The sequence below is a fragment of the Triticum urartu genome, chromosome 1 (genome assembly GCF_003073215.2).
Source record: "Triticum urartu cultivar G1812 chromosome 1, Tu2.1, whole genome shotgun sequence".
In the NCBI taxonomy this organism is placed as follows: domain Eukaryota; kingdom Viridiplantae; phylum Streptophyta; class Magnoliopsida; order Poales; family Poaceae; genus Triticum; species Triticum urartu.
In genome coordinates, this window is record NC_053022.1 from 550,803,587 (window position 1) to 550,817,247 (window position 13,661).

General features: G+C 46.1%; 1 protein-coding gene across 2 annotated transcripts; it reads left to right on the forward strand.

Annotated features, from left to right (window-relative positions):
* Positions 1-7,438: 7,438 nt before the first annotated feature.
* LOC125528989 lies at positions 7,439-11,377 on the forward strand. 2 transcript variants are annotated; one of them, XR_007292507.1, is made up of 6 exons: positions 7,439-7,725; positions 7,850-7,907; positions 8,090-9,316; positions 10,123-10,261; positions 10,791-10,936; positions 11,088-11,377. XR_007292507.1 is itself a non-coding variant. In XM_048693406.1 (4 exons), the coding sequence occupies exons 2-4, from the start codon at positions 7,876-7,878 to the stop codon at positions 10,133-10,135; spliced, it is 1,272 nt and encodes a 423-aa protein (XP_048549363.1). In that variant the 5' UTR covers positions 7,439-7,725; positions 7,850-7,875; the 3' UTR covers positions 10,136-10,491. The 2 variants fall into 2 exon arrangements, 1 of the variants encoding a protein (XP_048549363.1); XM_048693406.1 differs by lacking the exons at positions 10,791-10,936; positions 11,088-11,377 and having other exon boundaries at positions 10,123-10,491.
* The last annotated feature ends 2,284 nt before the right edge of the window (positions 11,378-13,661 follow it).

The following is a 13,661-nucleotide window of genomic DNA, read 5'->3' on the forward strand; positions in this document are numbered from 1 at the left end:
GTAAAGAGACTTGCCGGTAACGAGATTGAACAAGGTATCGGGATACCGACGATCGAATCTCGGGCAAGTATCGTACCGCTAGACAAAGGGAATTGTATACGGGATTGATTAAGTCCTTGACATCGTGGTTCATCCGATGAGATCATCGTGGAACATGTGGGAGCCAACATGGGTATCCAGATCCCGCTGATGGTTATTGACCGGAGAGTCATCTCGGTCATGTCTGCATGTCTCCTGAACCCGTAGGGTCTACACACTTAAGGTTCGGTGACGCTAGGGTTATAGAGATATTAGTATGCGGTAACCCGAAAGTTGTTCGGAGTCCCGGATGAGATCCCGGACGTCACGAGGAGTTCCGGAATGGTCCGGAGGTAAAGAATTATATATAGGAAGTGCTATTTCGGCTATCGGGACAAGTTTCGGGGTCACCGGTATTATACCGGGACCGCCGGAAGGGTCCCGGGGGTCCACCGGGTGGGGCCACCTACCCCGGGGGGCCACATGGGCTGTAGGGGTGTGCGCCTTGGCCTGTATGGGCCAAGGGCACCAGCCCCAAGAGGCCCATGCGCCAAGAGATAGGGAAAGGAAGAGTCCTAAAGGGGGAAGGCACCTTCGAGGTGCCTTGGGGAGGATGGACTCCTCCCTGGCCGCACCCTTCCTTGGAGGAAGGGCCAAGGCTGCACCCCCCTCTCCCTTGGCCCTATATATAGTGGGGGGAAGGGAGGGCAACCATACCTAAGCCTTGGCGCCTCCCTCTCCCTCCCATGACACATCTCCCTCCTCCCGCAGCGCTTGGCGAAGCCCTGTTGGAATCCCGCTACTTCCACCACCACGCCGTCGTGCTGCTGGATCTCCATCAACCTCTCCTTCCCCCTTGCTGGATCAAGAAGGAGGAGACGTCGCTGCTCCGTACGTGTGTTGAACGCGGAGGTGCCGTCCGTTCGGCGCTAGGATCATCGGTGATTTGGATCACGACGAGTACGACTCCATCAACCCCGTTCTCTTGAACGCTTCCGCACGCGATCTACAAGGGTATGTAGATCAACTCCTCCCTCGTTGCTAGATGACTCCATAGATTGATCTTGGTGATACGTAGAAAATTTTGAATTATTGCTACGTTCCCCAACATCACAATCTCCAAATTATCGGTCTCGAAAACCACTTTTTCATAGCCTCTAAGATGAGCAAAGACAACGCCATCACGGAGGGCAAGAGCTTCGGCTATAAGAGGATCAGTGATTCCCGGGTAAGGTTTGCACCAGGCTGCTAGGAAAGATGAGTGGGTTCTCGCGATCCCTCCTGCTCCACCCCTTCTAGCCTCCATAGCAATACTGCCATCTGTGTTGATCTTGATCCAGCCCAAGTCCGGGGGTCACCAGCCATGACCCGAAAGGATCCGAGCATGCTCACGAGGTAGCTTGAGCACCGCTAGAGCCTCTTGCGTCTTCTTCATGGACTGGATAGGATCAAGGTCTCGCTTATCATGTGTAACATTGTTCCTCGAAGTCCATATCGCCCACATGACAGTTACCAGTTTTGCTCTCTCGGAGTCGGAGAACATGGGATCACATATGATATCCCTCGACCAGGTGAGCGGGTGCAGCTCCGGTCGCTTGATCTTGAGCCACTCCGGTGCAACATGCCAGAAACGTCGGGCATGTGTGCAATCCAGTAGTGCATGCTTCATATCTTCCTCTGCGTGAAGACAGAGTTTGCACGTGCCAGCGGTAGCAATATGACGGTGCTGAAGGGTTGCTTCGACCGGAAGAATCCCATGCAGAACCCGCCACCAAAACACTCTAACCCTTCGCAAAACCTTGAGCTTCCATAATTGGGAGCATAGCTGTTTGTCTGTCGATGAGGTTTCGGTAATCGTCCCTTCCTCTAGAGCATGTTGCTCGTTATGAGTCATTAGAGCGTGATACGCTGTTTTTACAGAATAGCAGCCCGATCGTTCGAGAGCCCATGCAATCTCATCCTCCCCCTCCTCTCCTCAAAGGAATGTTCAGAATGGCATCCGCGTTGGGGGTGATGAAGTTTTGACGAATCACATCTGATTTCCATGTCCAATTTGCATCGTCAATTAAATCTGAAACAAGGTTCAGCTGAGTATTTCCACTTCTTACTGTCGGAGCCATAGAGATGGTGCCCGGGATCCACTTATCATCCCAAATTGAGATTGTTGTACCATCTCCAACACGCTTGATGAGTCCGACTTGCAAAGCATCCCTCCCAGCGATGATAGCTCGCCACATTGCAGATGAGAAACGTGGAACCGTAGCTTGCATGAAATCACATGAGGGGAAATATCTACCTTTGAGTACTCGGGCACATAGGGATTGAGGGTTTGTCAGCAGCCTCCATCCATGTTTGCCAAGAAGAGCTACGTTAAACAGCTCAAGATCCCGGAAGCCCATGCCGCCCTTCTCCTTCGGTGTTGCCAACGTATCCCAGGCCTTCCAATGCATGGAGTTATGATCCAAGGAGCTGCTCCACCAATACTTAGCCATGCAAGAAACTAGCCCCTTGCATACTTTCTTCGTTAACTTGAAACAACTCATGCTGAAAGTGGGAATAGCTTGGGCCACACATTTTATACGGACTTCCCTTCCGGCACAAGAGATCATTCTTTCCGACCCCCCTTGGAGCTTGCTACGAATTCTCTCCCCAATGTGGTCGAAAGTACCGCTTGTGATCCTACCCACAGCTGTAGGTAGACCAAGATAACGCTCGCTGAACGCTTCAACGGAGATGTTCAAAGCCTGTTTCAGTAGCAGCCTGTCTGGAGCCGAGGTGTTTGGGCTGAAGTAAATTGAGCTCTTATCTTTATTCATTGCCTGCCCGGAACCCCTCTCATAGATTCCCAATATTTCATTGAGCCGTTGAGCACTCGCCACCTTTGCTTGCATAAAAATAAGGCTGTCATCCGCAAAGAGGAGATGATTTATCCAGGGAGGTCTATAGCTCACTCATATTCCTTTGTCTACTCTCACACCACTGAAATAATTCAAGAGCGATGTCAATCCTTCTGCACAGAGCAGAAAGAGGTACGGTGATGCTGGGCAGCCTTGTCGAAGACCCCTTGAGGGGGTAAAAAAAGGAAGAAGTTCACCATCACACGGATTGCGAATCTGACCGAAGTGACGCACTTCATGACGAGGCGAACAAACTCCACATAGAACCCAAGCTTCATCATGATCGCTTGCAAATAGTGCCATTTGACACGATCGTATGCTTTCATCATGTCCAGCTTGATGGCACACGTTGCATTCCCCCCCTTCTTCCTCCTTCTCATGGCATGCACACTCTCATGTGCAATAAGTACATTGTCCGTGATAAGACGACCAGGGACGAACGCGCTCTGTTCAACACTGAAGATATCATCCATGCACTCCCGCATACGGTTAGCAATGGCCTTGGCAGCAATTTTGTACAGAACCGGACACAGAGAGATGGGTCGATATTGAGAAATACGCTGGGGGAAACGTACCTTAGGAATCAATGTAATAGAGGTGTCGTTCATACCAGTAGGTAATTCTCCCCCATTGAGAAAATCAAGCACCGCTGGAACAATGTCATCTTTGAGCAAACTCCAGTGGCGCTGAAAGAAGCCCGCCGTGAAGCCATCAACCCCCGGGGCTTTGGACGGAGCCATCTGGAAGAGGGCTCGGCGCACCTCCTCTTCTGTAAATGGCCTTCCTAGTTCGTAATTCATAGGAGGGGTCACCCGGGAAGGAACCACGCCAAGCAACTCCTCTATGGAATGAAAGCCTTGTGATGTATACAACTGTTCATAAAACTGCTGCACTTCCGCTCGATCTTCATCCAAATCACTACAGACCGTACCGTCCGCACGGACCAAATTTTCAATTTTGTTCGTACGCTGACGTTGGGCAGCCTGAGCGTGGAAATAGCCAGTGTTCCAGTCACCCTCCCACAACCATGGAACACGAGATCGTTGACGGAGCCAAATTTCTTCTTGGTGCAGGGCTAGCTTCAATTTTTTTGCCACTGCTTTCTCTTCGTTTGATGGCCCCCTTCGTAAAGATTGGGCACGCAGCCTGGAAAACTGTTCCCGCAACTTCCGAATCTTGTGAGTTAAGCTACCAAATTCCTTCGCGCCCCACGCCGCTAGGTTGCCTTGCAGCGCCGTGAGGGCTTGAACCACACCCTGTAAACCCTCTCGGCCCGCACCCCTTTGCCAAGAGTCCAGAACCAGCTTGTCATAATCCACATGTGTTTGCCACATGTCCTCGTATCTGAAAGGTTTTGGCCCTCTGGGCGCTGCCGAAGCCAGGTGTTCGCGTAGATCCACGAATACAAAACAATGGTCTGACTCTATTGTCACAATATGTCTCACCTTGATGTGCGAGAACATCTGTATGAGAGTAGAGTTACCAAAAGCTCGATCTAGCCGGGCTTTCACATTTGATCTCCCGGGCTGCATATTATCCCATGTGTACTCAGGTCCCGACCAGCCCAAATCATTAAGTGCACACTCGTCCGTTACTTCCCTAAATGCCTGCATTTGCCACCCCGGCCTAGGGCTTCTTGAGAAGTGTTCCGAACCACACAGGGTCTCGTTAAAGTCTCCAATGCACATCCACACGTCATGGTGAATTGCATGCAGTGTCCTCATGAATCTCCAGCTATGATGACGATCTTCAGCTTTGGGAGCTCCATAGAAACCTGTCACTCACCATTGTTTCGTGACATCACTTTTCTTCCGCACCACTAGATCAATATGGCCGGCACTATAACTCTTGAGATCAGCATCCAAGTCCGCAGACCAAAACATACCAATCCCCCCACTCAAGCCCACGCTGCTAACTGCAAAACAGCTCGCAAACCCTAGCAAGGTTTTCAAGCTCTCAACACGTTGAGCTGAAATTTTCGTCTCCATAACAAACAGGAGACCGGGCCCTTCCTGCTTCACTATGTTGTGAAGCTCGCGAACTGCCGCTGGGTTCCCAAGCCCCCGGCAGTTCCAGCTGAGACAACTCATTGGTCCCGGCGGGGCTGCTCCGCAGCTGCCGCCGAACAATCCGAGTTCTGAGAATTTTTGGGCGTAGGTTTCTTCTTCTTAGGCTCCGGCTCTATTCCGTTATCTCCTACCTCGCCCACCCTCTTGTCCACTCCAGCTCTAAAAACCACCATGGCATTGGTGGCCTCATTGTTCTGTACCTGCTCTGGGGTGGACACCTCTGTCATTGTGATCTATCGATACACCTGCTTCTGTCCCTGAGGCCCCTCCTTCCTCTTGTACCTCTGCTTGTTCTTCTTAGGAGGGGAGACCACCTCAGGGTTATTATCCCTTTTTGCAGTCGCCGTGCGAGCTTCCTTATTACTGTTTTGACTAGATTGCTGTTCCTTGGACGAGCCCTCGCTGGACACTGCTTTCTTCTTCTCTTCCGGCGCCCTCAGACAAGTCTTGAATGGTAGATCACCGTTTTCATCTCTCGAACCCGGCGTCGGACAGTGAAGATCCGAATGGCCCAAACGCCCGCATGAAAAGCAGAAGTTGGGCACCTGTTCATACTGAATATCATACCAGTCCCTGCTGCCTCTAGCTGCGGAATCAATCAAGATCCATCGCCGCAATGGCTTCCGGACATCAATGGTTACCCTGGCTCTCAGGAAACCACCAAAGGGGTCGAATTGAACAGTAGATGCGTTCTCATCAATTTGCCTTGCCACTGCTTTGCCCCTTACATCAGTTCTCAAATTAAACGGGAGGTTTAGAACCCTAGCCCAAATCTGAAGTTTATCAAACCATAACTCTGACGGCTGCATACTCTCCTTAAACTCCGTGAGAATCACAGCATGTTTGCTCACATGCCATGGTGATCCGTCCCACATGCGATCGCAATCACGTTGGGTCTCAAATTCAGCCATGAAGATGTTCTCACCAGCCGAGTGGAATACCAGGCCTCTAGGGTTTCCCCAAGCCGGGCGCAAAGCGTTGGCGATCGTCTGGATATGCAATGAATTCCGGTGCAGGACCTTCCCCGCAATCGCCCAGACCTGCCTAGCGCCGTCGTCCACATCGTCCAAGACCAGCGGTGTTGCCTCCTCTTCCGTGAGATCAAGCTTCCCCATGGCTTCCTCCATGCGCGCCCTCGCCGTCCTAGGCGAGAGAGCCCCCTTGCCACTCGATGATCCCGGTGCCGCGGCCATCCGGGTTCCTCTGCGCAGCCCGCCGGTGAGATCGGTCGGCGGCCGCCGTTTTATCCACTCGAAACCCTAATCGCCTCCTGAGGGCTCCTAGTTTTCCGGGGAAAAAGGGGCTTCTAATTTTCCTTTGAGTACTGTGTGTGGACTATCATCAGATGCTCAAAGGGCTCTGAAAATGGTCATCATGAATGGCTCGCCTTCGGGCCCACCAAATCGCCCATATAATAACGAGTACGCGCGTAGTATCCGCCGGTGGGAGGGTGCCCAGTAACCAGAGCATCCACAACTTGGGATCTGTGTCAAGTAGTGGATCTTCGCACAGACCCAATCAAGCTAGCGATCGAACTGGGCTGGCCCATCTTAGAAGTTAATGAGTACACACATCCAGTTTTAGGAACATTCTGGAAAGTTTCATCCTAATTTCTCCGGTTTTGGGAACATTCTAGAAGGTTTGTAAACCATTTTTATTGGTTTTTCGCCTTCTCATGGTTTTTTTACTAATTGTTTTTTTCTTTCTTTCTGTTTCTTCTTCTTCTTTTCTTTTTTCTTTTTCTTTTTGTTTCAGTTTCTTTTCTTTATGTTTTTGTCCAAAAATTTCATGATGTCTTCAGAAAAAATGGGGATTTCAATAAATAATTCCGTTTAGAAACTTGTTCGCTAATTTCAAAGAATATTCATATTTCCAAATTTTGTTTCGAAGGTTGAAAACATTTTCTTGTTTTAAAAATTGTTCACAAATTTCAATAATTGTTCATGTTTTAAAATTTTGTTTGGGAATTTAAAGATAAATTCCGTTTCAATAATTGTGCGCAGTTTACGAAAAATGTTCATGTTTTCAAAAAATTTGTCCAATATTTTTAAAAAACATCTAGTTTTCATAAAATGTCTGTGTTCTGAATTTTGCTTTGGAATTTCAAAAAATGTTCCCATTTTAAAATGTTGTGTTTTCAAATTTTGTTCCAGAGTTTCATAAAATGCTCCTGTTTTCCAAAAAAATAGAAATTTCAAAAAGTTCCCGTTTTGAAAAAATGTTCACGTGTTCATTTTTTTCCCGAGTTTGAAAAAATTGTTCATTATTTTCAAAAATAAAATCCCGTTTTTGGATTTTTTTTAAAATCACAAATTAAAAAAGTGTTCACGTTTCATAAAACATTCTTCTTTTTTGGAAACAATTTTTTTGCGTTCGAAATTTAGAAAATACTCGGATCTGCGATGGTTTTGGTTCTTAATTGATTCGCGCAGCAAAATATTCAGATACGGTCGTTAATTCAACTGGCAGCTTGGTCGCCTCCTCCCAGCTCCATTCGCCCACCATTAAAAAAAAAAAAGCTCCACTCGCCTGCGCCGGCATCGCAGCCCCCTCTCCGCCGGCGACTTCGCCCAGCGATTGCGCCGGCTACCCTTGACTCCCGTGAAACCCAGATCCGCTCAAAGGCACTTACTTTCCTCCACCGCATCGACCCGCCGGAAGAAAGGAGTGCGGCCGGCGACCTGAGCCTCCTCGCCCCGGCAGCGGCGAGCCTTCTTCCCCCCTCCCCCGATTCGAATGAGGTGAGCCTTTATCCTTCCTCTTCTCTCCTAATTTCTTCTTCACCTCTTTTCATCTCGCGGGAATAGACCCTAGGCAGCTAGGATTTCCCCCCTAATTCAACTCTACCTACATGTACTTACCCAGCTGAGGGGACTCCAATAGTCCGATAGATGATGGATGCTTCCGAGGAGATTTCCCCACGGTAAGAGCATCCAGTCTCCCCATCCCTTCAGATTGCTCCCCAATTTGTTTCATTTCCAGCAGTACTGTATTTCTTCAGTGTCCTGCAGTTTGTTTGATGCTGATGTTTTTATGCCATATTGGTGGAAGCAATCGGCCCATTGCATTGATGCTTTTGCTTTGTTCGCCGCTCCGATTTTCCAGGCTCCGTCCAGAGAAGAAACCGTGTGCCGATGGCGAATCGCAGCAGCATTCGCCGGCATCCATGGTGCCGGTATCCAAGGTGCTCGACGACGACAACCTCCTCATTGAGATCCTCCTGCGCGTCAGCTTCCCCACCACACTTGTATGCGCCGCCCTCGTCTGCAAGCGCTGGCTCTGCCATGCCTCTGACCCCAAGTTCCTCAGCCTTTTCCGCAAGCGCCACCCGCCTCGCCTCCTTGGCTTCTACATATATATAGGGTCGTCCTGGTTATGGTTGGGCGCCCCCCTGCTCTTCGTCCCGATGCAGCCCCAGCCCCCAGAGCTCGCCCCCTTCATCTGCCGGGTCGCGAGCCATAGCTTCGGCGCCGACAATGACGGATTATGCATCATGGATTGCCGGAATGGCAGCGTCTTAATCAGATGCCGCAGAGGAACTATATTGACACATGGAGTGCACCGCCCACTATGCCCCCAGAGAGACATTGATGTCATCCCACCACTCCCAAGAGCCCAGTACCACGGTCAAAAAAATTTCAATACAATCCTCTCCAAAGAAGAAGGCGGTGTCTTGTCCTACCTGTATATGTTGGCCGAATTTTTCAGCAAGCCAAAAATTTTCAGGGTGCGCGTGTATATGTTGCAAGGGGGTGTCTGGTGCATGCATGCCTCGGCCACGACACAGCTCCCTCGTCTGCTGACGTCACTGGAAGTCGTGCTCGTTGACGAGAAAATCTATATGGCTGACACCTTCAGTGATGAAATTATTGTCTTGGATATGACAACCTCGAGTTTCTCCACAATTCCGCTCCCACAAGGAGTGAATTTTCACTGTGTTCGCACCATCATGTCACGCGCCGGTGATGCTTCTGGTGTATATCTCACCCATATCCATGTCAAGGAGCTACAACTTTGCATCTGGCTCCACAAAGGGGACAACTGGTTGTTGGTTCATACAATTTGTTTGCATCAGATGTGGGATAATTTGAGGATGCTAGATCAGACCCTTGAGGATGAGCATATTAGTTTTACTTGTATAAGCAATGTGGGGGATAATGCTGAATTTGTGTTCTTGGAAATGTGTGGCTGCATTTTCTATCTGGATGTCACAAGCAAGACACTGCGTAAAGTGCATGGGGTGACAGTAAAGGATCGACCGTTCAATGATGTCTATCCTTTTATGATGATTTGGCCACCCAAATTCCCCGCGCCCAAGGATGATCCTGCAAGGTTTGCTATTTTGGCCTTTAGATGGTCTGTATATTCCTTTTGTTGAGGTTACATACTTTTGCAATATGCACTAGTTTGGTATAGCTGTGGTATGGTATTAGTATATGCTTGATTCTTTGGGCCATTTTAACAATACTAACTATGCGATATTAGATAATGCTTCCCTTAAGATGTCTTAAAATCACTTGTGCAATGGGCTAATATTACGTGGTGTTTACGACCATACAAGGTATAGAACATGTATAGGAGCTTGACCTCTGTACTTCATTATCGTGAAATATTATCACAAACCAATCAAGCCTGGAATTTTAACTTCTCATTTCTTAAGTCATTATTTTTGCTGAACCTATGTATGTGATTGTCTTCACTGAAACTTATGCATGAGATTGTAATACTTGTTTTTTTTCGCTGAATGTTGCTTAGTATTTTTTTGCCTTGGACACAAATGGATGTACATTTTACACAACCAGGTATTGTTGAGGTTATACTACAAATGGCTAGTCCAAGCTAACGCTTGATAATTTGGGCTTGTGTGTCAGGCATTTTTCCTTGTATGATTAGATTTTTTGTTTTACTGAAATACAAACTATGAAATGGAAACATGTTGCTCTGCAAATATATATACCATTTAAGCTCTATTGGCTGTAGCTTTTGATAAACTAAAAAAAAAAACCTATTTTGCTGGACAAAGTTAATTTTTTGATTTCTGAGTGTACATAACATTTGACTAACAAATGGTAATAAAATGTTCTGATGCTGAATTACCTCTACTACATCCTGATCCTTCCTCTGTTTCCTTGAACCAGAAATGCCATGTGAAGGAGGATGATATCAGGAAGTTTTTGGATGGTGAGCGACAAGGGTGAGCAGAGAACTGCATTTCCTTGGCTGCAGTTTCACTGTAACTCATAGTGTATTAGTTGAGATGATGTATAACTGGAGCAGGTAGTCCTATCCCTATGGTACCATGCCTACTTGTGACCAACATATTTGGTTTTGTGACGAAAACTCCCTGTATGCATGTTAATTAATAGTTATGTTTTCTGATCCACTTGGGTCATTCAGTCCGATCCACTTGGGTCATTCAGTCCGCTGCTTGCTCTTTTAGTTAGTTGTGGTGTTTGTAACTCTAATTTACCAGGCAAAATAAAACAAAAAACATCTCTTTGAGGCCAGTCTGTCTACTTTACATGGACGGCCATGGCGCTGGCTTCATCATTTTCACTGCAATATCAGTGGCTAGATGGATCATAGGTGTCCTGCTGAAGCTGAAACAAATGTACAGATCTAGTGCACATCATGTTCCAGTAATCCGTTGTGTGTCATTTTAGTGAGTGTTTTGCTATGTCAATTATCTTGTCTAGCATCAAGATCATTGATGCTGATACTGCTGCAGTAGAAAATTTGTCATGATTCCATATTATTTTATCATTCCATGCGGATACAGTGGTAACATAACTGGGGTCACTAACAGTTCTACATTGGCGCCGGCAATTGGCTGATATTATTAATTGAGCAAATTTGAGTGGGACTACACTCTGGATAAGGTCAATTAAGGATGATCTACTCTTTGTAAATGACTTTGAGCTTGCCTCTGGCTCTGCCTCTCCGATTAAGCAGGTGAGAGTTCTTTGTTCTTCTTCCTTGTACGCCATGAATCATTGAACTATGATACCTTCAGTAGTTCTGTATGAGAGTGGTGCTAAGGCAATATTTTTGCAATGCTGCTGATGTTGCTCAGTAACCCCCATCCTGAATCCTTTTGTTTCAGCTTGGAACAGAAATGCCATGTAAAGAACAAGGACATGAGGAAGTTCATGATGAGCCCATATTTCCTCTGTAGCTCGTAGCGGAAACTGTATTGTATTAGAGTTGAGAACCAACATTATCTGCGGATAATGTGCTTCCTAGGATTGTATCCTACCAGCTTTTGTATATCATTTTTATCCGTCTAATTGTTCAAAGAAAATAGTCTTTAGATCCAACTAGTTAATGTAAATGATAATTGGTGATTTGGTCAACTTCATCTAGTGCGGCATTTTGACTGCCGGTACTTACTTTTGGATTTTCATTGTATTTTCTGAACATAATATATATATATATATATATATATATATATATATATATATATATATATATATATATCTAGTATTCAAGTGAGCTCATGCGTAATTGTATTAAAACATGGTGGTCTCCTTCATAAACTCCGCCACACCTGAAAATGATTTCTGCCTCCGTGGTTGCTCTACAGAGATGGCAATTAATTAATGCTAAGTCCATCCCAACTATTTGATTAATTAATTAATTAATTGCAATGAATATGCTTAATCTACTCACGCATATATGTTATTTTATGGTTTTCACAATCAAATATACTCCTCCTTTTGGTAGTAGTAGCTTTGGCCTGTTGGTGAAAGATGGAAATCCTCTTCTCCGAGCCACCAACTATCAAATTTCAAACTGAGATTGGTAGTAGTAGCCACCCATGTCCATCAATTTTTGAACTTAAAACTGAGATTGGGATCGCAGTAAGTTGAAGCAACTAATGGAAGCTAAAATATGATCATGATCATTAGTAATTAGGCAAGTGATTGCACAATTGCGCATGGGCTAGACACAGATCAAGGACTCGAGGTGATCCTGGATGGACGCGGCTTGTCTGCCGTGAAGAAGGCACGGCAGAACTGCCGTGGAGCATAATCTCAGCCGTTCTTATCTCATCAAGCTGATCCAACGAACAGCAAAACAACCCGTCCATATATGCATGCAGGGACGCGCCAAGTCTCTCTTCCCTTCTACTCTGTGAGTATTTCCGAGCAACAGAGCTGACGCAGAAAGGAAAAATAGAGCATAGTCGAACGCCCGGCAACGCCGTGGCTGTCCGACGACGCACTGCCACCGCCGTCGGACTTGTCACCGTCTCGTCGCTCTAGACGGCAAGGGAGCAAAACTGACGACCTCAAGCAGAACGCCGGCCTAAAGTTCAGACTATGAGCAAGCCTGAAACACACACAAAGAGAACCAGGAGTACAAAACAAAGCCACCTTGGCTGCTACTAAACGCTCATCTCATTCCTTAATCAACACATAGTCAGAGATACAATTTTCAATCAACAAACGTCAAAGTGTTGATGCAAATTTTGCACTGGAGCATCACAGAGTCACAGACGGATTACTACGCCATGTCCCAAAAGGCCAAATTGCAAATGCTTGTTTTAGAGGATTTCTAAATTTCTAAACACACAAATCCTGGAGCCACACCAAACACTTCTTAAAACTTCATCTTAAAATCTTTGCATGATCAAAAGATATATTCGGCATCAATGTCTTCAATACTAGAAGCCTGCATTTTAAAGAACATTTGATATCTTAACACCAATGCATTATTGACTTTAGCAAAACTTGATATCTCAACACACTTGCACATGGAACATGCCGTCAATAGATCGGTGAAGCTTCGGAACCCAGAACCTCGGGAATTATTATTCTGATTTTGTGTATTTGTGCTCCCACTTTCTTGTTGCTGGGAACCCAACATTTAAGTAAGTCTCTTGTTTCAGAAAACTTCAACATTCAAGTAAGTCTCTTGTTGCATATAATAAAGAACATACCTTAGGTAACTCTTGTGCTTTCACAACTTCAGCTTGTTCTTTCTTCTTCTTCCCCTTGTGGAATTTGTCAAGCCAACTTAGTTTCTCTTTTTTGTTTTCTTCCGAGGATATTTTTTCTTTAGGCGCGCAGAAGCTAAATGTTCATTAGATTTTTCCGCTATTACTTGTGTATCACATCCCTTATCAGGGTTACTTTCATTTCCAAGTTGCAGCTTGGCAGCAATAACCTTACCAACACTATCGAGCGCATCATCTAGTAAAACACAACATTATTCAGATCTAGATGCTGGAGTGGCCAAATTTACGAACTTGTGCGAGAGATATTTGTAGCGAAGAACAGCAGCCAACATTGGATTCTCAACAACATTTCGTCCACTTCTATCTTGAACAGTTCCAGACCGTGCTTCTCAAGTCCATCGCTTCAAAATATAATGCGCTGGTAGTAACTTAATGTTCATCAAATCAAGAATTCGAAGAGCATGCGCACATAATATCCCTATTCTCTCAAATTGTCCACAACTACAAAAAGCTGTTTGCTCCAATGAATTAGCAATGACTTTGCATTCCTCTTCAAAGGTTGGCGCTTCAAAAGGAGTACTAATAGTTACTGCAAATTCATACTCCACATTCAATTGTTTAGTGCAAGCTGCAATGGATCTCTCATATTCTTTTTGGAAACATTCAAATATGTCCGGAGTGTAAACTTGGCTTGCTTGGACCAGCATGGGTGTTCTC